The 24437-nt window shown below is 40.7% G+C and overlaps 1 protein-coding gene across 1 annotated transcript in view; it reads right to left on the bottom strand.

The window, feature by feature from the left end:
- The window catches only part of ARID4A (AT-rich interaction domain 4A), a 65153-nt gene extending 61027 nt beyond the window's left edge, over positions 1-4126 (bottom strand). The window contains exons 1-3 of the mRNA XM_024223905.3: positions 3925-4126; positions 2460-2531; positions 514-624 (exon numbers count right to left, since the gene is read on the bottom strand). Coding sequence (XP_024079673.2) covers positions 514-624; positions 2460-2465 — 117 coding nt within the window. The 5' untranslated portion in view covers positions 2466-2531; positions 3925-4126. The remainder of the gene's footprint in view (positions 1-513; positions 625-2459; positions 2532-3924) is intronic.
- Positions 4127-24437: the final 20311 nt, after the last annotated feature.

Consider the following 24437-nt stretch of genomic DNA (forward strand, 5'->3'; position numbering starts at 1 on the left):
TTTACATTTAACAGACATCTCATGGACAATCCTGAAAAACTGTTCAATGGAAATAATTTTCATCTCCTCTTTGCTTCCTAGCTATAAAAGACTGAGGATGTCTGCATGATACAGAATCTTTGCTTCTGAAGAATCTTTGCTCCTAGTTCTTATTGCTCACCTAAAGCCATAATGCTCTATTTATGCCATCAACATTGATTACTGTGGAAGTGACAGTCACAAACAGAAGGTTATAACTGCAAATGAGAAATAAAGTAGCAAGAGCAGATAAACTTATTTTAAGAATTATTTTTATGCTAGTACCCTTGAAAAGAATTTTTTTTTAAGATATGACAAACATAATTGCACCAATATAGAATTACTTAAAAAAAAAAAAATCTTCCCAAGAAATGTCTACAACTTTGTATAACCACACACTAATTTTAAGGGGTATGATTTTCCTTGACAACCCTTTTAATATATTTTCTAATAAAAAAACAAGGAAAGCAATAGCATTAATGTCATTAACCCTACCTTGACTTTCACCAGCCTTTTCACTGTCTTAATCTTTGCCTCACAAAAGGCACCACGGTACTTGGCACTGACATCAGTTCCCACTGTCAGGTAGGCAGGCTCATCTGCTGCCTAACAAAAGGAGAATAAATTAGAACAAGGTTTAGTCTTATATTTTACAAAAGTGTATTTTGTTAAAATAATAATAATAATTACTGTCTTTACAGTTGCATCATCATATATTCAAATATACACCCAAGCTTTTAGTCCTATTGACCATTTCTTAATTAGGTCATAAATGATGGTTTATGTTGCTTCCCAATATTGCAGACAGCCTAATCTTTCTTTACAATAAGATCTGACATATGCTAAAATCTAGAACGTCAACTCTTTCCTAATAGTGGCCCTTGATTTTGCTCCAATTAAGTCTGTGGAACATGCGAAGTGTTTTTTCCCCCCAAATATACACATTTTTACCAAGGTGCTGTGCATAATATTTTAACCATATTTAAAGTTTCATTGCACAGGAATTGTTTCTAAACAAAACATACAACTTCAAACAGACAGTGTAAGAAAAGTGAGTGGTACACATTTTTCTTACACAATTATTTTCATGTCCCCATTTTGCAAGAATGTACTAATAGTCATTTAAGTGCAGAAATACAATTTAAAATAGCAACTTTTTTTTAAAAAGGAACTTAAGTAACTGATGAAAAATGAGTAAGAATGGGCCAATGGTTATGGTTTATAGCACTATTTTGCAGCATACACAAATCATCATGATCCAAAGAAATAAATCAGCTTTGCCAGTAAATTTCAGCATATTGGGCTGGCTAAAAAGATTACGTCACACTGAGTTTACTGATATATGTTTTGCTCCAGGAATCTTAACCCCACCCCCCCAATTTTATCAGTCTGACTGTTGTCTCAGAAATACCAGTTCAATAACCTCAAAGAGAATTGAAGCATATGCTTACAAACGGCGGGGGAAAGAAATAGAAGGATGAAGATAAGTTCAGTACATTGCTATAAACAATACAATATGAAAGTGATATTTCATTTTGAATGCAGCTGCATCTCAGACAATTGCAATTTCAAAATTTATACAGTAACCATAACCTTTATGTACTTAAAAGTATCTTAGATTTCTGTTGTTTCAATGAGAAAAAAAAAAGTGTTCTATGGTGTTCTCTACATCAGATTTTCTGAAGGAAAAACAGCAAAAGAGCTACAGAAAAGTTTGCTGTAATCTTTCAAACAAGTATATTAAATGTTATTTTTCTTCCTTGAAAGGTCTTTGTTAAGATTTATTTTCCCTCCAAAACATGTGCAAGTTTATCATTTTCAAGAACATTTGTGTGTGTACCTGGGCATTATTAATTTACATTTTATTTTCTTTATTTGACTTTTACAATGATCAATAAACTTATGCTAAGTTACTATATTAAAAAACAAGCTACAGTAAAATAGGAAATCAATACATGCAATGAAATATTTTGTGTTGATAATGAACACAAATAATGAACTATTTTTTGCTCGTCTCTGCATCTAAGAAGCGTTTCCCTCCATGTGACTTACCCTGCAATTGTTAAGCCTTTGCTCTGGAAAAACTGAAACGGCTAAGGAAGGACAAAAGCTGTGGTTTTGCAAACTCACAAAAGCTACAGCCAACACAGGAAGCATTTAAAGATAGTACTCCAAATGACAACAAGTCAAAGGCATCCTATGTTTCCAAAGTGGTGTTACTGCATAGGTGAGGGATTGGCATGAGCTGCCCTTCAGTGAGAGAAGAAATGGGATTTCATTCCATTCAACATGTGCCGATTTCCACAGCCAACTTTATTCTGCTGTTGTTCAACGAAGATACATTGATTAAAAATGAAGACAATAAGGTGATTGGTGCAGGGAGAAGAGAAAGAGCACAAATGCTTCCCCTACTCCTCATCTCAGGACCTGGACAAACTTACCTTCATCTTTGAAGGTTATTTGAGGGATTCCAGCTCAAAGATTTCTCTTGACCCCAGTTATACAGAAAAAAGCTAGAAAACAAGAGAAGGAAGATGATCAGACACACATCTGCATACATGTGGATTTATTAAAAGGAAACATCTTGATCTTGGGAGAACATAATTCAGTTACAAGCATAGGGAAGATTATTAAACACACCCCTCCACATTGTTTACACACCCCCCTCCACCCTACGAGCACACCCACCTCTTTACATCCCTAAAGCATTCCCTCCACAGGAAGCCTCCGAGCCCCACTTGCTGCCCTGTGTGTGCAGCTGGAGGGGACAGCGAGAAGTGCTGAAAAGGGGTCCTTGCTGGGGACAAATGGGCCCTTGGAGATCTGGGCAAGAAGCCGCTACTACCTCCTTTTCCTTCCCGCTTTGGCTGCCTCCTGCTCTTCCTCAGCCCCTCCGTGTGTCAGGTCGCCATTGCTCCCTCTGCCTTTGCACCATGTCAGGGAAGAAAAGGCTCCACACACACAACGTAGGCAAAAATACCACTACCTACACATGATCTTAGCTACTACTACTAAGCAGCTCGCAGCCCAGCTGCTGGGACAAGGGCAGTCCCTGCGCAGGAGAGACAAGGCCCTGAGCCGCCTCCTTCCCCTCTCAACTTTCTCAAGCACAAGAAGAGAGATTACTTAGGAAGGACCCTCCCCTCCCCTCTCCCCGAGAAGTCTTTAGACTGGGACGCAGAGAGGAGTTAGACCAGGGCTTCCCCACACCCCCTGCCTCCCCAACTAGCCTCCAGCCCCCCAACGCCTCCCCACACCCCCTGCCTCCCCAACTACCTTCCAGCCCCCCAACGCCTCCCCACCTCAAATACCTTCCAGCCCCCCAGCACTCCCCTTGCCTCCGACACACACCCCCTTCTCAACTACCCCTCAGCCCCCTCCAAACAGACATAACCCAAGCCCCACCGCTGCCAGGGGGTGGCCCTCCGCAGCAGCCCGGCGGGGGGCGGGGGGCTCGCCCACGGAGAGGGTGGGAAGCGAGGTCCCCGTGCCCCCTGAAGCTGAGCAGGGAAGAGCTGATTGGAGACGCGGGAGGGGGGCGGGCAAGGGGAACCTGCCGACTCCCCCCCACCCCCGAGAGGGCTGACGGGGGCGTTCCCCTATCCGGGCCGGGAGATAAGGCGTCCCCGTCCTCCCTGCCGCGAAGAGGGGTCCTCGATCAGAGAAGGGAGGAGAGGAAGCGCCGGTCCCCGCGCTGGGATGGGGGGTGGAGTTCGGCGGGCGAAAGGAGTCCGAGTCCCCCTCTGAGGGGAACCGAACGGGGGGGGCTGCCTCCTCCGTGACTGGGTGAGGGAGCCCCGATCCCCCGAGTGAGGGGTTTCGGGAATCCCGATCCCGCTTCCCCCGGGACGGCAGCGGAGTTGCGGCTGCTGAGCCGCTCACTGCCCTCTTGCTCCTTCCCCCTACCTTTAAACTCAGAGCCAAGTAGGGATCTGCTGCGAGCCCGGCCCCCAGCCCCGCTCGCGGCAGGCGCCTCAGAGACAGCGGCGGCGGAGGCAGCAGCAGCGGCGGCGGCTCGACTCCGCTCCACCCCCCCTTCCAGCCCGGACTCGAACCGAATCACCAGCGATCAGCCAAATAACAAGCTGTTGAGCAGTATCTGCCCTGCTCGAACTCCCATTGGCCCCTCGTGACGCCCAGGGGGCTCTACCCTGCCCAGATTGGGCGCCGCGGACAGCCCCCTCCCATTGGTCACAGTGTACCAGTGAGAGCAGATTGGTCAACAGACGACGCAGGTAAAGCAACGGAGACTTTTGATTGGTGAATCGGTGGCACTCGAGTCGATTGGACATTTCTGAAGTGAAGTAATCGCACACCTCACGCTGATTGGTACGAACTGGATCCGGATGTAGCTTTGCGTGCGATGATTGGCAAGCGTGGAGGTCAGGAAGAGCAGCGGGGCGATGTGATTGGTGTGGACTGTGTCATAGACATGGAGAGGGGGCGGACCGAGAGGCCTGCGGCGGCGGCGGTAGAGGCTGCATAGCTCCGCACAGAGCATGCGCCGCGATGGGCCTCCCGGGCGCCATTTTGTACGATGCTCTTTCCCATTTTAGGCGGGGAGGAAGGGAGCGGGAGTGGTCTCTGCGTTTCCCGGGGGGCTCTGCCTCGTCTCGGGCTAGGGGATGGGCTCCGTGGGACTTCCTCCTTCCGGCTGAAGGCTCCGTCTTCTCTCCTGTCCGGAGGCGATGGTGGTAGCGAGCGGGTAGCGTTTCCCCTCCCTTAGCGCGGTGATGGCGCAGAAGCCGGGGGGAGGGGGAAGCTCGGCGAAGCCGGACCCGGAAGTGAAGGGACCTCTGAGGAGCCGCTCACCTAGCCCATGGCCGCGGCGGAGGAGGAGGAGCTCCGTGAGGAGGGGGAAGTGGCAGCAGCCCGCAGTGATGTCTGGGCCACGGAGGCGGGGCCGTACAGGAGGCGGCCGGGTACGGCAGCGTAAGTCGGTCGGCGCAGCCCCGTGCGGATTGGACCCGCCGCCCCGGTGGTGAGCGAGGCCTGCCCAGCTGTAACCCCGGGCAGGCGCCTTCTGGAGCTTGCTGGCAACCAGTGTCAGTGAGGCTATAGGCGAGGTTCGAGCTGCTCCTTCCAGGAGCGTGTTGACTCTGAAGCCTACTGATCGCAACGTCGGTGGGGGCGTTAGCTCTGTGTTAGCTCCAGGAGAAATGTGCAGAGGCTCCGGGATTGTGGTCTGGGGAGCTGCCTGTCCCGCGGGCATAGCGGCGCTTTGGTAACTCGCCAGCTGCTGCTTTCAGAAGTAGCAGGGGTGTTGCACGTGTTGCTCTTGGAGCCACCGCCCAGGGCATGAGGTGGCAGTTCGCTCCCGGGTTAAGTGTGTGCTGTATCTCCATTAGTCTGTGTCATACTCATGATGCACAGGAAGGAGCAGGGTGGGGAGGATATGCGTGTCCTGCCTCCCAGGCATTTTTCAAGTGGCTTTAGTGATTGTGACCAGTCCAAAGGCTACAGCCATGGAGACTGAGTTTCCCTTTCCACAGAATAGCCAGAGTGCAGCTTTCCTTTACACCCTTGCTGGTTCCATTGGCTGGGAACAGCGAACTGCGGCCACAGGGAGCTGAGGGGCTCCATGCCTGCAGACGCTCCAGGTCAACAAAATGACAATGTATTAGATATTCAATGATTCTATAGAGTTTAAAATTATCAAATTTTGGTGTAGACCCCGTTTATAAGCCGACCCCCGCTCTTCAATGTGTCGTCGTTTTACCAAAAATATTCGACTTGTGAACGAGTATATACCGTAACTATTTAACTGAAACTCAAGCTACAACATGAAGTGCTGTTATCACTAAACCTGCTAAAGATCTAAATGTATTTTGGTTAAATATTTTGCATAATAACTTACACTTGAGAACACCCCTTCAACCTCCCATCTAGTGCTCTAGGCCATGGGTTCTCAACCTTTTTTTTCCCCTCAGTCTCCTCTCTTCCGTCCCCCCACATGCTATAAAAACTCCATGGTCCACCTGTGCGACAACAACTGCTTTTCTGTATATAAAAGCCAGGGCCAGTGTTAGGGGGTAGTAAGTATGGCAATTGCCTGGGCCCCATACCACGAGGGGCCTGCGAAGTGGCTTGTGGCCGCAGGCTTCAGCCCTAAGCGGTGAGGATTCAGCTTTCTGCCCAGCACATCTAATGTTAGCCCAGCTTCATGGCCCCCTGAAACCTGCTTGTGGCCCCCCAGGGGTCCATGGACCCCTGGTTGAGAACCACTGCTCTAGGCTCCAATCGAGCAATGGTCTCTGGTTGCAGGAGTTCACCATGCAGCGTTTATAGGAAGATGAGGGCCCCAGAGATAGTCTGTCAGTGCCTGCTGAATGATGCCAGAATGGCTTGATATCTAATAACAAGCTTCCAAGTCCCTTCTAGTTCCAGAGTTTGGTTTTTACTAGATCTGAAGCTTTAGAAGGAAAGTGGCATACTCTGGCAATGGAAAAATTTACTAGTTGGGCAGTATTGCATAGTATGGATATGCTTTAGGTACTTTATTAGAGATAGCATGTTGGGGATGTTTGCAGTCAGATGTTCGAAGACTTAACCATATAGGCAAAAAAGTTCAGAACATAGTTCTGTTAGCTGGAGTTGAGTTGTGATTTATTTTTTTTTTTTTAAGATTTTTGTTGTACTTGACTGGTATCGTGTTTACAATACATAACAGAAGCATGGAGTTTGAGGGGAATTTTTTTTTTGGTTTAGATTGTTGGGGTTTTGTGCTAGTTAAGTGATGTAGTGAAAAGCAAGTTGGCATTTTATTCATGCATAATATCATTAGTTCTGTTTCATAAAACATTCAGATTCTTCATTGGATAAAGTGAGGAGACTTTATTATTGCTAAGAATACAAGATCAGTTATTGTTATAGTAACTAAAACATGTATGGCTTGAAGATTGGTCCTTTTAACCTACGTATCTTTTGTTTGGAACATGTTGCCCAAGTCATGATTTAGATTGTAAGCTTTTTGGAGCAGGGGTTGTGCCTTTGTAAAGCACTTAGTACACCAGCACTCAATAAATATCAGCTAAATACAAAACTAATAAGCCTTGTTTCTAATTTCTAGCAGAAGCCCTGGCTACCTGCTGATATCACCATTGGTATCTGAGACTACATGGAATGTTTAGGAAGTTCTTGATGCATTGGTCATCCAATGGAATAAAATGATTTCTGTAGAGGGTCTACTTGTATTATGATTACAATAAAAGTACCTCAGACTGTTTAGCCAATCAGACCACCTAATTGAACATTCTGACACTACTTAAAAAGATGACATCTAGTATAATGGAATGAAGATTTCTTTCACTGAGGTGGGGGAAGCTTTCATTTTAGTTTTAAAATATTAATTTCAGAGCTTCACGACAACAAGAATTGTATTGCGTATGTTGAAATTCTGAGTTTATTTACATTACAATGAATTGGGAAAAAGTTCCCAGACAACTTGAACTGATTTCTACAGTGTATCCCATTTTGCCTTTTTCTTTCTTGTTACTAGGGATATCCTATATCGAAACAAATCTTTTTAGCAGTCTGCTGCTTATTTTATCTAATGGCATAATCCTTTGACATAACTGCCCCTCTGGGACTCAATTTGTCACGCACAACGTTAACAACCTTTTAGGAATAGGTGCAGGAGCAAACAGAAAACTTAGACACACAAGGGGAATTAAAAATTAAACTATTAATAGCGACCTTTTACATGGAAAAATCTTCGCTTTGATTCTAAGAGTGTATGTACTTTCATACATATTGCATCTGTATGAAAATTGGATATATACACAGAAATTTGGGGGTCTGTAGGCCTTTGTTTAAGGATCAAAATGGTCTCTGCAATATAACATGAAATTTTTCATATTTCAATATGTAATCTTATAGGTATCTACAGATGTCGGTTATAAAGTTTATCAAATATGTAAGCCTTGATCCCGAGTGATGGGTACACTTTGTAAGTACACTGCGGGGGAGGGATTTGATAAGTTCCTTCTAATGATCGTATCTGAACTGAAAAACTTACAGAAATTATGCTGATAATTCCAAGCATCTGGCACTCCGTCCAGGAAAACTAGCAAGACAAAGAGCAGTGGATTCTCCATTTCATAATACTCCTTATAAGAGCATAAATAGCAATCAAACACAAATTGTTAAAAGGAAAGCTCTTTACTTCATTTTGCTCCCCTGGGTACTAAAGGTCAGATGAGCATGTTTTAATTAGTTCTGATTGTTCAAATTGATTAGTGCATTACTTCTGACACATTCCGCTTGTATTCAGAACTAAGAGCTCAAATATATATGCAATTCATGTAAACGTGATAGTCAAAAGAGCTTTGGCAGTATTCAGAATACCAGAACTTTGTTTCCCTGCCAGCTTCTGAACACTTAAATGGAATAGATATAGAGAGGGATACTGTTTTCATCCAAGAGTGTTTGAAAAAGAGCCTGCGTTGTGTGCGACCTCTTAATGATGCTTTTATTCCTACTCTTCCTTCATGTCTGCTACCTCATCTGAACTTCTTCCCACGTTCACTATCGTATCTGTAACCAGTGAAGTGTGTTGTGTGGCAAGCGTGCATTGTAGTGGAGCCTGAATATCAACCTCCTTTGAACCTCGGGACATCTGTGCCACTGGAATTGACATCTTCCTACAAAACGTGAGCATGAACTAAGCTGTTTATAAGCCATAAAGCTTTATTTTGTATCACACATGATTGTGAGCTGTGTGAGAAGGTCTCTCTAGATTAAAAAGGAAACATTTCTTTCAATGTTTGAAAATATAGCTGTCCTGTGAACACAAGTCCATTGCAGGGGGGGAAAAAATCAGTAAAAGTAGCTGCATTACTAAATGAGAAGGGTTAAATTAGTTTTAGTCAAAACAGTATTTTCCATTACCATTAACCACACCTAGTAAGTTCCTCTTCTTGATGCTTTCCAGTGATGCTGAATGCATAATACAGGTTTTCCCAAAAAGTTCACAACCTATTCCCTGCCTTTTGTAAACATGTTTAAAAAAATGGATTTTGTTGGAATTGCTGGGGAAGTTGCAATAAGAGTTGCCACCACATAAGAGGTGTGAATCACCATTTTTATGTCACCCTGAAGTTAGGGATGGTCTTTTGGGTCAGTATTACTGATGTTTAGTTTGCGGCAGTGCAGTAACTCGTCTAGCTATATTGAAATATAGCATTGTGTTTTAATGCAACATTAAAAACTTTGCATGGTGTCAAGTATCAGGGGGTAGCGGTGTTAGTCTATATCCACAAAAACAACAAGGAGTCCAGTGGCACCTTAAAGACATTTTATTTGGGCATAAGCTTTTTTTACCCACGAAAGCTTGTACCCAAATAAATCTGTTAGTCTTTAAGGTGCCACCGGACTCCTTGTTGTTTTTATTAAAAACTTTACTACTCTGTTGCAAAGCCACTGAGGAAAGATGCTATTCTTAGGCAGTAACATTGACGTCACAGCTACTGCTGCAGGTTCCTCTGAACTTTGTGTGACTACCAATCAATTTTTCCACTGTCAGCAGCTCTTGGGAAAATTAAAATCTCATTATTATTGAGTAACTCTAGTCTGGTCTCAGTTCTGCTTTGTGGCTGCAGTTCTTTTAGATGAAGACTTACTGATCATAGACTGTGTGCATGATTCAGCGATGTGTCAGTTCACCTGCGTGTGTCGTAGCAGCTGTTGAGAGCGAAGCCTTGTGCCAAAAAAGATATTAAAATCCTGACTGGCTTGTTAAATGCTACTTCCTCTTTAGTTTCAGACCAATCTGCTTGCTCTCCATGTCTTCCTCTTTTTGACTCTTGTAGCATAGTGACTCTAAATCTAAACATTGGATATTCTTCTCTGATGCTTTGGTAATCTGCATGTTATAGGACAAAATATAAGAACAGCATTGTAAGTAAGACTTCTTATTTTTGCCTGCCATTTTTTCTGATTGTGTTAATTGTAATCCAGTTGCATAGAATGCTAACTAAAGAGGCTAGAGTGTTGAAGCAAAGGTTTACTTCAGGTCTCTTTAAAACCAATTTTACATAGTACTGACAATGGACTATTCAATAAGATATCTTGATATAGACTTCGGTTTCTATAGCATTTCACTTGGCAAACACAAACAATGTAATTGTTCTGATTTGTAATGAGAAATCCGTTTAATGTTCTAAATTGTTTTTAGTGAAGGTGGAATTAGAGAAATCACTATCTTAATTGTAATAGCCTCTCTATAGTCCCTACTTGAGAAATAATGACTGACTATAAATGTGCAGAGAATTTACTCGTGCCTTCATTAGTGTACTGGTATAGTGCAATAGAGAACTGCACTGGAGGCAGAGATCTAAGTAACAGCTCTGTAGGCTGAATCGCATTGTTTTAAAATATCTGTCCAGCCTTTATTTTATTGTAAGAGAGAGCCTTTAGTTTTTGTAACTTTTCACTTACCTCAGGACAATTCCTCTATCTCACCATTTTTAAGAATAGGGCAAATAATTGAGAAATCAAATTAGGACAAATTTCAGAAGTTTTCCCTTAATTATTTATTTGGTTTGTAACCTTACTTTTTTTTATGTAAATACCTCTTTCCTTCAGCAACCATATAATTCTTAAACTTGTTTAGTTCTTAGGTAAAGAATATGGAAGATAAACAGTAATATAGACTTCTGTACATGCCCATTGATAAAGGTAAAATATTAGCTATCCTTTACCAAATACATCATGCTCACTGTTTCCAGTCTTGTGAAGTAAGAGCCTCAGAGCTCACTGTCTGGGTCATGTGCACAATATGCTTTCTATGGGTATACTTATTTTTTTTATTGAATTGGACTTATTAGGGACTTTGGCTATATTAGCATAGACTTTTATCAACAATGCCACTGTTTAAATTCTTTTTTTATATTTCCACTGTTGCATTCAGGCCTTAAAATCTAATTTTATTGCGTCCTACTTAAAACAGCTCTTCTGGTGGGTTCCACATTTGGGGGCGGTTGCGGTTTGCAGCAAAGAAAAAAACACTTTCTGCTAAATACCTGCAGATCTTTCAAATCTTCGCCGCTTCTGAATGGATTGAGGCATGCCTGTATATTGCATGAATTGAGGAAAAATTCTTAAATTTCTGCCTGGTACATAGATATGTATGCAGTATACACAAACCAATCACAAAGGCCAATGTTAGTGCTTGTAAGATATGGTCTAAAAACTTGAGCTTTTTAAAATTATACTGTCTTTGCATCTAAACTTCTGCGTGTACAGCTTTCCTGTTTCTTACTACAAATTCTTAATCTGTTAGAAATGAACGTATGTCTGATGAAGGTTTTTGGTTAAATTAAAACGTACCATACATAACATGAATTTCAGAAGCCTTCTTTTCTTGATTTGGATGTAAACATACTCAAACTTGTGTGTTATACAAAATTTTTGCAAAACTGGTTAATATATCTGTGGAAGTGGCTACTCCCTGTAGTTAGAGGTATTTTAGAAGATGTTATATTATGAAATATAGAAAAACACTAAAGTGAGACTTAGTTTTTCTTTTCCAGAATTACATGCCTAAATTTTGGCTCCTGGATCCATATTTAGGCATCTAAATATGTGACCTGACTGCTTTAAAGTGCTGAGCACCTGCAGTTCCTGTTGACTTGAGTGGGATTTGTTAGTGTTCAGAACTTCTGAAAGTTCACTCTTATTTATTCCAGTATCCACCTTGGAGGGATTTGGTCTAAGTGCTTACTTTCTTTTGTGGTATTGGTCTTTGACTCATCATATGGTGAATAGGCTATTCAGTTTCCCTCTTACCTAAGAAATCGCTTCACACTTACTTTCAGAGCTAAAATATACCATTATTTCCCTTGGGTGGCAGAAGAGAAATCCCTTCTGTTGGTCTTTTACCTTCATGTTGGCAATAGAAGAGCTAGTTTCTCTTTTCCCCTGAGGAGTTTTTGTGAGTGATCTGTCATTACCAATCAGAAGTAAACTGCTTCCATAGTGGGTCCTCCCCCCCCACGCAATACCTGGCATTTGGACCAGCTTCTTTTTCAATTCTTAAAAGTAGCTTTTTTTTTTGACAAATATCTATTAATTTTATTCGTGCTGCAGCAAGAGTGTAGGAGGGGCTAAAATTGTGTAGGAAACTTAAATTGAGATTGAATGAATAAATTTGCTGCACAAAAACTTATAAGAAATGTGCGTGTTTGATGTGGACTTTTCAGTAACTTGTCTCTACGCTCATGCAGCACGGATTAGATTCGGGGGAGGTATAAAACATACATAGCAGGAAATTGAGTAAATTGATTTGGGTTCATATCTTAGCATAGGTCTCACTTCCAAGCTCACAAACTTTTATAGGCTATTGATCAAAATGACATAGATACAAACCTAGTTATGGGGGCTGTTGAGCACCCATGCTCAAACTGATGTCAACAAGCACAGCAGATGCTCAGCATTCCTATAAATCAGGCCCCAAATATGTTGCTGACATAGCTTAGATAATTCTTGGGATGGTAATGGGAGTCGATGTGGAAGAGAAATGGCCAGAATATCAGCCCCCAGGTTAATAGACACTTGATTATATTTTACAATCACTGAGTAAACTTTTGGATCTCTGAATCCATAGGAGCAACAGAGTTTGATGTTAGAAAATTTCAGTCAGTCTGGAATTTACTCTGCAACTATGTTAAATTAGTTATTTTCCTGAACATTGTAAAAACTAGCTACTACTTTGTCCCACTTTCACATTTTTGTCTTGACTAGTGCAAATCTAAGACCTAAGTTCTAGCCTATTGACAGCTCTACCTGTTGTCTGTTTGGTACCTCTATGAGGCAAGGACTGACATCTCTATTAGAATCACTAAACATTACCCTAATACAAATGAATTAATAGTCAATTTTATCTTAGTATTTTTAAAAAGCTTGGTGACTTTTAGACTGATTTAACTCTGTGCAATAGATGGTAAATTGTGCCTATATTTACAACTGAGATGGAACTAAAATTAAAAATAAACACTTCATAGCAAAAATTTAATTTTTTAGAAGAAATAGTAAATATGCAGATGTAAATCCTTGTGATACACACTGTATTTACCAGGGTATCACTGTAGCTCTCAAAAATAGCCATTACTTATGAATTCATAGAAATTTGGCCGTGGTTTTCAACATTTTGTACATTTCTCTCATCCAGATGCTTTCAGAAGTACTAAAATCAAGTTTGTAATGTTTTCCTTTAAACCCTCCTTTTAGTCTAGCTCCATTTTATGAGTATTGACAGGCTTTTTTAGCCTATATTTCTGCATATGTAGAATGATCAACAACAAAAAATCACAAGTTTTATCTAATGGCTCATTTCTTTGTTCTCTACTTTAGGACTTCCTTCGCCAGTCCAGTCTCAACCCAAACACAGACTCAGCATCTTTTTGCTAACTTGGCTGTCAGTCTTAAGGTTTCCCTTGTGTTTAGCTGGCGGTCATTGCTGATATCTTTCAAAAAGCATTAATGCTCTCAGTTATGCTTTTAAAATTATAAGCACTTACATAAGAAGCTGCTTTGAACTGAGAATCCATAGCTGGCTGGCAATTCAATTTCAGAAATTTTTCTCAACTGTGCCTGCTGTGGAACTTTATGGTGCTTGCAAAAGCTGCTCTTAACACACGTTTTATTTAAAAGACTTAATTGAGAATATGAACTATCAACAAAGTAGTCAGTGAACACTAAAAGGATCTGCTGCATGACTAATGCCTGGGTAGCCTTTGATTGACAGCAAACTGTAGCATTGTACCTGTGATGCTATGAATTCTAGTATTTTGGTACTGACTATTAGACACGTCCTCCCCCATCTCTTATTTTACAGTATATTTTATACTTTTTCCAAAACACATAAGACGTAGTGGAATGGATATCGAGAAATCTCACTCCTTTGCACAAAATCATGACATGCTTGTTCTGCATTGTTTCCATCCCTATATGGAGACAGCTAGAATTGAAACTTAAGCATTGTGTATTAAGTGTTTTTATGTTAAATCATTTAGCACTTCCTCTGTTCGACGTATGCTTGCCTTGTATGGCCCTCGAACACTGCTAATACACAGTCTAACTTAATAGATCTTTGTCATCATTGTCCTGATTCGGGGCATAGTATGTTGCTGCTTTTCTAAAAGCTCTCTGGACAAGATCACTTTAACTTCCATGGATCTATGTTTTGGTGGTGGCCTTAAGAGACAAGTAACACTTTTTTGTTGTTGTTGTTAATGGAGCATATCTCTTGATCCAACATTGGGTGAATTAACGATAACTTAGGTGTTTTTCTTCTTCTTAAGCTTGGAGTTTTTTCTTTTAGTTATTGAATATGGTTATGTGGTATGTTTATCATGAGTTTGGGATGATCATATTACCTACTGGTGGTTGGCTCACAAATGACTTTACACATCATCCCAACAACACATCCCAACTTTATATGATACTACACAATTTTTTTTTTTTAAAGCTTAGCTTTATGGGTACAATGTTATGTTTGTCGCCACATCTAATTAATTGCCTTAGTTACCGTGAGTCATGGCAATTAATGTATAGGCAGTGGGGATAAAAAATAATAGTACTGACATTTTTAAAAACTCACTTGACTAAAGTAGCTTTTCTGTAGAATGAGGTGGGGAGGCTGCTAGCAATTCAATCTCTTCCCTGACACCCCCAAAATCTGCCATTATATAGACTACTAATTATGCCAGACTACTCCCTGTTTCCCTCTAGCCAGCAATAGGTGAGAAAATGATACCTGAATAAAAGCTGCTTGGGGATTCAGAATCTTTCATCTTCTTGAAAGGGACAAAATAGTTTACTTCCAAGATCCCAGAAATGCAACATGCTGTGTGATGGCTGTTGTCCCTATGTGTACAGTATTCACATACTGCTTCTGAGAATGCAGGACCTGCAGTCCAGGGTAGAAGACTTCAGATTTGTAAGTCTCCCATTTGCCCTTGATTAAAAACTGGTCAGTATGGTATCAATTCCAATTAACCTATATGCTGGTGTTTGCATTTTGGCAGCTTTGGAGATAATGGGCAGTAAACTTCTAAAATAGGAAGTAACAAGCAGTCAATTCTCAAACTGAATGGGCTTTTTTATTTAAAGTGTAAGTCATTTGTTCTTGTTGCATGTTTGAAAACCTACATTGTGTGTGTGTGTGTGTGCGCGCGCGCGGAGGGGGAGGGGAGGACCTAGTTTCCTGTCTGACAGGAATATTAACTGGAGGAAGAAAGGTGGGGGAGAACAGATATTACGCATGATCTTAGCCTTGAGGCCGAATTTGTTGGACATAGGTACAGTCTTAAAGTTGTTATGGCAACCAGGAGCCTTCCTCCCCAATAAGCTTTAGGTTCTGCATTTTATTACAGAGTCATGAAGAACTGTCTTCAAGCTGGTAAACACAAGATATTGAACTCAATTCAGTGTTTTGTGCTTCCTTTTTTGTTTGGTCATATTTTCATTTTAGCTAGAAGAACTGGGATACAGTAGGCAGTTCTCTTTAATGCTGTTTGAATCTGAAGACCAGATAAAATCACACATATGAACATGTCCATTTCTGCAGCCACACAGCTAGTCAAAAAGCCAGAGTCATCAGGCTATTTCCAGTTGTGGGGAGGAAGTAAGAAAAGAACTGCTGGCTCATTTAGAGATCTGCAAGAGAGACTCTATTTTGAAATGGGTCCTGAGTCATCTCAGATTCTGCAGTGGAGTCTGAGTTTTGAGACTCGCACTCAGGTTTTTGTGTATACTTGTCACATTTGGAGCTTTTTGTGGGTACAAAATTAGTGTCATTTCTGGAGCCATTTTAAGATGGATAAATTGCTTTGACTGACGTCTTCCAATTCACAGTTCACTTGCAGTACTGTTAGTCAGCCCTGTGTAAGGAAGACATTCTCCACAATTTAGCTTCATGTTTTAATTTCTAATTGCTATGGTGATAAGACAGCATTTGTGGAAGGATAGATATGTAAATCAGTGGAAATTATGGTCCAAGTTGTAGAATAAAATGTGTAGGTAATCTAGAGCATGAAATAATTAAATTTCACTTACTGAAAGTCCCTTTGGTCTAAGAACATCAAGCCGATAGATAGATGCGTGTTAAATTATAGATGTTGGACCTTAACTTTATTTTTTGGAGGCAACCTACTGAAAAAAGGAGTGTTCCTCTTCTCTGCGCCTCCCCCCCCCCCCCCCCCCCCTTAACGCTTATGGATCTGATTCTTCCTTCCCTTCACCTTGTGTGGTCATTTATACCAGTGCAAAGCACTACCAATTCAGAATTGTAGTACTTCACGCTAACTCTACATTAGGATAAATGACTGCACCAGGTCCAAAGGCAATTTTTGGGTTTGATTCTTCATGTTGACAAACAACTTAATGGAAATTCATAGATTCCAAGGCCAGAAAAGGACCACTGTGATCATATAGTTTGACCTGCTGTATAACACAGGCCATGGAACTGCCCCCAAAATAATTCCTAGAGCTCATCCAATCTTGATTTAAAAATTGCTAGGGATGAATCCACTATAAGCCTTTGTAAGTTGTTCCAATGGTTAATTATTCTCGCTGTTATAAATGTACACCTTGTTTCCAGTCTGAATTTGTCTAGCTTCAGCTTTCAGACATTGGGTCGTGTTATACCTTTCTCTGCTAGATTGAAGAGCCCATTATTTAATATTCCCCATAAGGTACTTATAGCCTGTAATCAAGTCACCCTTCAATCTGTTCTTTGTTAAGCTAAATAGATTGAGCTCCTTGAGTCTTATTATAAGGCAGGTTTTCTAATCCTTGAATCATTGTCATGGCTCTTCTCTGAATTCTCTCCAATTTTATAATATCCTTCCTGACTTGTGAGCACCAGGACTGGACACAGTATTCTAGCAGCCGTTGCACTATGCCAAATACAGAGGTGAAATAATCTCTTTATTCCTACTTGAGTTCCCCCGTTCATGTTTGAGAAAAATATTCAGCACCTTCCCCTGTTCAATTAAGCTCTGTACTCAGTTAAAGAGGCAAAGCAAGTCTCCCAGCAAAAGCAGGGTAGATCAGACTTGACATTTCTGATATTTCTAAAGTTGTTGTCTACACAAAGGTTTTCTACTAGTTACAGGTATTTTAGTTCAGGGTGGTATTTATTTATTTAACAAAATAGCTAAATGGATACAGCCCCTAGTGTGGATGTAGTTATAGCTGTATATGCCTTATGCCAGCATAGCTTATTCTCCTTGCCTATAGGAGTAACTATCCTGGTACAATTGTGGCCACGATATGGGAGTTGTGCTATTTACACTATACTGGATAGCTAGAGGTACAATTTGTGTGCTAACAAGTCTAAGTTAAGAAAGGTAGGAAAACTTCCGTGGGGAGGGAGGAGGAAACCTGTTCAGATGTTCGTTATAATTCATCACATAAACAGGGCCCAATCAGAATTTCCCCCTTAAGATAACTTGGTGAATGTTTAGTTTTTCTCCTTTTGAGACCATGTATTAATATTTGAATGTTTTTAGTTTAAAAACCACTACACAATGCTTTTGTACTTTATCATTTATCGACAAAAGGATGTTTGACGATGAACTGAAACACTTCTGTATGTGTGACTTTAAAAACAAAAACCTCCTGTTGGAGATCTTAACTCACGGAGGGTGAAACTCATACCAGGGCAGAGAGCACCTGCAAGGTCACTTAATGAGGCTTAAAAGGGACCTACATAGGACTTGGGGCGGGGGGGGAATCACATTTGTGGCCTTTTTATTCTTCAAGGTGTATAAATAGGTCCTTTTAAGAAAAATCTTCCAAGAGTTTTCTGCATGTTTTCTTACACTAAAAGTTGAGGTCTTACCGAGGCTGAAAGCCTGGGGATCTAGTGAAATGACATCACAAGAGACAACAGTAAACATTAAGAGGGGAAGGGACTTTTTAGTTTTAAAAATTGTTTAACCAACCCTTTTTCTTAACACGCTGTCAAAATTACATTATATTAAAGCTGTATGATATACATTTAAAAAGACATACTTCCAGCTCAACTTTCTGATTGTAACTGTTTCATCTGAAGTTTTCTTTTGAGGCCAAAGCACCAAGGCATAGTTCACTTGCATGTTAACCGTATTCTTGGTCTTCATGGTTAAAGCTGGGATTTTCAGAGGTGCCTAAGGGTGTTTTTTGTACCCAAATCCTGTTGAAAATCAGACTCTGAAAATCCTAGCTGAAAAATCCACTTGCCATAAAGAGTGGTAAGCTTTTTCTGCTGACTGAGTGGGCCTAGGACATCTTTCTATTTAATTTATTTTCCTATGATTGCAAAGTCCTTCCAGCTTTGAACTGATGTGTTGTCTTCATGAGTCTGTAGAGGGAACAAATGAGACTCATAGTAGCTTTGCCAGGCAGCAGCAGAACAAAATGAACAGGATCAGTCCGTTTCACTGCAGTTCAGAACCTTGTTGGCATCAGTGAAATCTTGTTTTCACACTAATGCTCAGAAAAGCTATGAGGAGCAATAAAGGGAAGCTTTTCATGGAAGACAATCCCAAAACAAGTGTAGAAGAGTGGGAAACCTTTCTTCTTGATAGCCAGGAGACTGGAGGGGAGGATATGTCTCACACAGTATGTGGGAGGCTCTGAATGCAGGGGGAGTGACAAGCTCTTTTAGATGCGTGGGGGTGCACTTGTGGGAGAGAGAAAAGGAAGCTTCCCATTTATCAGCCATCTGTAGTTGATGTGAAAGATAGAAACAGGCATGCTTTAGCGACAATACCCTGGCAGAAATCCCAGCAGTTGAGATGGGCATTCTTACCAGCATGTTGGCCCTTGGATTCTGCTGATTGGGAGAAGGCTACGAACATCTCCTTTTGTTTATAACTTTGGCTAGTAGGTGTCTAGTTTCTGATCTTTAGTTCTGCTCTCACCTGACTCAAGAAAATGTGCTGTCTGTGGTTTGCTTCATAATCTTATCAAAACAAGGCTTCTGTGTATTGACTCACTTCCACAAAATACACGAGTATTATAATTGGCAATCTGACAAGTCCACTTCCACTAAATACCAGAATAGTGACTCATCAAATACAGAATAAGAACACATACTTTAGGACATCAGTAAGATTTGCGTGAAGGAAAATGTTTGTAGAATCAGATCAGTATGTGTGTGTAAAGTTACCTTCTGAGAGAGCCACAGATCTAAGTGCTCTTCATGGTAAAACTAGGAATCTACTTTGGTTTTATCCTGATCAAGTCAATGGACTTTCAACCTCAGGGTGTGTGGTGTGACTTTTTTTTAATCAATGGTGGGTAGGTATTGGGTGAGAAGAAACTGTTTGGTTTTTTTTTAAGGTAGATTGGTTTAGCAGTTTCTATATAGCCAAAGATTCAGGCCCCAAGCCTGTTTCTTTGATAAGGAAATTGTAACCATTGTTTTGGTTTTATATAAAATGTGCTTGAATTGTCTATAGAGGCTTATACTTCCTATAGGAAATTGTATTTTGTACAAATAGTAAACGATGTGGTATTTCAGAGCTGAGGCAGATATGTATATATTTTAAATATTGGCCTGTCTGGAAAAAGTCTGCATGGAATAGACTTTTGACTGTCAAGCTACTATGCGGACACAAACCTGAAAGTATAAACGAAATGGCTTCCAGAAACCTGTTACTTTGTGGTTTAGATACAGCACTGGATGATACTGGTCTGCCTATTTCCACTTCCAAGCAGTATTAAAGGGGAGTCTGAACAGGTAAGGTGCGAGGATCTTTTTAAACTTCTGGAATAAATGTGCCACAAACTGTGGAGAGAGCACCAAGGGACAAGGAAGATGTCTAGTGCATGCCGTAAACTGTTGTGTGATGTTCCAAACTATCCTCCTGCTCATCAAGAGGAAACATGGGAAGAACTGTCAGTTTTAACAGTAGTTGGCTGTTCTGTCACAACAATTTAATAGAGAAGGACTTGGCTACACCAAAATGAAAGTGTCAGAATCTTGGCATCTGGACTAAACAGCAATAGCACGTTTGGTGCTCCCCCAGGCATATATTTTTAGTCAGAAGCAACAGTGCATGAAATGTTAAACTGCCTGTGAAATCCTGAAGCATTTTGGAATAGCAGCAGTGACTACAACCACTCTGAGTGGACAGTTACGTATTTTTGTGCTGTTCCGTCAGGTATTACCATATATGGCTAGAGCCTGGATTGTCTAGATTTGTCATGCCTGAAGCAAAAAGAGGAAGCTTTCTGGTGAGCCTAATCGTGCTATTCTAATATTCTAGAGAGGGTGAAGCTTTCCAGTAGCTGTGGGTACAAAGATAGATTATCTAAATAAGATCCACCTGCTTGCTCAAGTAGGCTGCTAAGAATTGGGTGAACTTTTCATCCTGGCACAAAGCAAAGTGTCAGATTTAAGATTTGATTTTACCTTAATTTTCAGTGTTTACCTTTAGGCAAATTATAGCTTGTTTTTCCCTGAAACTTTGACTACTAGCCTCTTGAATCCTATCTGTAATGGGGCCAGCATGTAACCCCCCCCTATGAAAACAGAACTCAGTACTACCTGCATTTTTTATGTCAAACATTTGCTTGGTTTTAATGTACTTTATAAATCTTGCGTAGACACAAATATTAAAGGGCTCGCAGAAGGCAGTACAGGGCAACTGATCACAGACCAGTGTGATGTGCTATGATGAAACTACTTGAACAGGAAACATGTCTTTCACCTTCAGATGTGTACAATTAAGACAATTGTCATTAAATAGGTGCATTTGTAGTGTCATGTTGATCTTGGCAACTCGTCAAGGGCTGTAAGTAGTTTAATCTGAGACCCCACTAGTCTTGCAACTTACAATAGTGTATATGCAGAGATATTTAATTACATAGACTACAAGGGAAACTAAAGCTGCTGAACTACATGTGGAGAAAGGTGGTTTTTGCAGGACTAGTGGCAGCAGCATTGTTTAGGAGGGATAAAACCAAGGACATCCGCACTGAACAAATTACTTACCTGGGCCCAGTGTCAAAGCACTGAGAGTGAGGGATGAGTTCTTTAACAAGCATCCGCTATTGCTGGTGCTAGAGATCAATGCCGTATTGCTAAAATTCCCAAACTTGCCATGGCTTCCAGTGCTTTGAAAGCATGTGTTTATATCCCTGGCAGTTCTTACACTGTCAGCAAATGGTATGATTTGTAAGGTCTATTTTGCTTTTTTTCTACTTCTGATTCTTTAGTAGCTACTCTTTTAAAAAAAAATTATAATTACAAAGCTTGAAATGCAAACTTTCAGATCATGGAAGGCATTCATTTCTGACTAGTCATTCACGAAAGTAATGTTGACTGGTGCAGAGGTGTTTAAATTGCAAAGTGATGTGCTTTCCAAAGTACTGGTCTTGAACTAGTGATCAGTATTTTGTTTAGTGTCAGAAGTATTAGGTGGTTATATCATGGTGTGCGGTATGTTTTTAATGCAAGTGTTAATGAGCTATCGTTAGCTAACTCTAGTCTTGGCAAGTAGTCCCCAGTATGAATGATGCACTATTCTATTTGGAGATGGAGAGTTATACTAATCTTATGTCAATTTCATGTGTCTAAACTCTTCACTAGCACTTACTCCATTTCTTAGGGGTGGTATCTGCTTAAATGCCAGTACTACCATAATTCTCTTGCATTCAACTACTGGCTTTCTATTGCTTAAATTTAGAGGAAATCCTTGCTCTAAAATGGCTCAGCAATTTTTAGAAATACTCCTCCTGTCCCACCACTCATCCTCCACTGACCTCTCTTCTGGCGGCATAACACGTTTACACGAGCGCTTTTACAGTGGTGCTGCTGTAAGCTTGTAAGTGAAGGCCTGGCCTTAGTGAAAATGCCTGCTCATGCTATGGTTGGGTGTTTAACTGAAATGTACAGTTGATCTTTAAAAGGTGGTTACCAAAGGTTGGCAATATGGCAACAAAGCCCTCTTGATCAAGGTAGCCTTTAAGGATCAAGTGATCTTGTCTGGAAAAAAAGCAATTGCGGAATAAATAGCCTTGGAGAGAATCCAACAACTTTCAGATAATCCTTGGGCCATACAGGCCTCAATTTAGTTCCCTCAAACAATTAAATCAGTTTGTTGGTATCTCTTCGAGAACAGGAAGGTTTGGAGAAAAAAAAAATTCTTCTGGTGTATTTTAAAACTAAGTTACTAACTTGCATAGCTTTCTACTGACAATTAACAAAGCAGCTTAGCTCCAGTAGTTTTTTAAACTAGATCCAAAACAGTGGCATTTAAAGAGGTGTATAATAACTGCTCATTCAACTGTGCACCCTTCTGGTAGGTATGTTCTTGTATTCTTGTCTTGAGCCAAGCACTCCATATATAGCTGAAATGAAGTGTAATCAGCAATAGCTAAAGTTAAGAAGTGGAAAATGCAGCTGAATTTGCAAAACCAATATAGCTCTCTTCCGTCAAATGTTTTTTAAAAAACAGTAACACTAAATTGGGTGAAGTTGAAGCAAGGAGAATTTCAATTAAGATTTGAGGCTATATTTGTGTCCCTATTACCAAAATATTAGAGCACCTCCTTGTGTTTATCATGCTCACTCCTGATGAGGTAGAGTATTCTTATCACCATTTGTAAAATAAGGAATGGAGACACACATTAAATGACTTAAGGCCCTAGAGGAATCCTCCGGTAGAGCAGGGAATTGAACCCATGTGTTGAGTCCCTAGTAACCTAACCCCTGGATCATCCTTTAGAAGTAAATACTGTAGAGGTCAGGGCAGAGCATTTAAATCTTAGCCCCTGCTTCCAAGAGCCAGGCTTATTTCATGCCCAGGTAGCTTCCCTCTGTTGCAATGAGAAGCAGACTAATGTAACACTTGTATGTTGTTTTAGACAGCACTTTCACAATATGCAGCACTTGCCTTTCCTAAACTCTGTGTTATACTGACATAAGAGAAATGCATTAGATGTCAGTCATATGTAGCGCTGGAATGGTACTATTCTATTTGATATGCACAAGCTTAGTTGTTGCTACTGTATTAGTTAAACATACTCCCAGATAAAGTTTGTATGTGTATATATGTTCTAGACATGACTGGCTATAAAACTAATGTAAAGATGAAGTAAACTTGGATTATCTTCCAGTAAATGCTGACTGCACAATCCAAGCTAATAAACACATTCCCTTGATATTTTGATATTGCCTACCCTCTAAGCATTAATGCATATCAACGTAATGAGGTGAGGTACCATACTACCATCCAAGGAAAGGACTGCATAGCAATCATTGGTAATTAACAGTCACAACAGCTGGTTCAAGTCAACTTCAGAGAGGGAGACTACCAGCTTTGGTCAGTTAGTGACACAGCGAGATTTGCACTGACATATTATAGACTGGAAGTTCTCCATTCAAGAAAAGGTAGGCTGCGCCTAGCCTAACTTGGGGTGGAGAGGGCCTTGTCATGGGGTAGGTAGTTGTCTCCTAGGTGCAGACAACTAAAATAGCAGTAATCCAGGTAGGGCTGACTATTCCCAATTATCTTTTGTGGTGTGCTAAATTCTGATAACAGGACTGTTTGACACACTGGCACAAGGGTTTGCTTGCCAAGTCAAAGAATGAATACACCTTCCCTCTGAAGGATCTCAACAAAGCAATACTAATGAATGGAGCCTCACTGACCCTGAGAGGTAGGCAAGTGCTTTGCAAAGTTGAAGTGATTTGCCCAAAGTCGTCGCAGGTTTACAGTCCACTGCCTAAACTACAGGACTATTTTACCTTTCCTTAAATAATGTAATGGTTGTTATAGGAATAAATAGTGTCAAATCCATTTGAAATGGTTTCAGGATACAGTAGCTACAATACAAGCTCACTTAAGACCGATATCTTAAGGCTTGTCTATACTAGAGTGTTCTAAATGCCCTGGGTTAGACACTACTAGCACAAATTAAAAGGTACCTAGTGTATATTGAAGGTACCTAGTAACATGCACTAGGTACCTTTGTTTGTGCCAGTAGGGTTTACATGAGGCAGTTAGAGTGCAATATTTTAGAACACTAAAATTCACACCTCCTGTAAACTGGACTACTGTGAAACTATTATTCAGGGTAGAATTGCAGTGTCTTCAACTTATAGACTTCATGTATAGCTTTACTAGTTAACTCAAGAGCTAACCTCAAAAGAAATCTGAAAGCAGTCTAAGAAATAGCACTAGCTGTCTGCTCAATTGAAAAATGAAGGGCAGTTCAAGTTATGTGAGGGTTGTCTTTGATGTACATAAAGTTGAGACTTAAGTATGCTGGTGCACTCCGAGGAAAAACCACCAGGTTGCCAAATGTCCTCTTTCACTGACACCATGGTTTTTGGCACAAGTTTACTAAAATTCAGGCTTAGAAGCAATATCTTTTTTTCTCCATAGGTCAACACAGCTATGTCCAATTTTCAAACAAAGTCT

This window comes from Terrapene carolina, unplaced genomic scaffold, assembly GCF_002925995.2.
Source record: "Terrapene carolina triunguis isolate 2854851 unplaced genomic scaffold, T_m_triunguis-2.0 Scaffold189, whole genome shotgun sequence".
NCBI classification, from domain to species: Eukaryota; Metazoa; Chordata; order Testudines; family Emydidae; genus Terrapene; species Terrapene triunguis.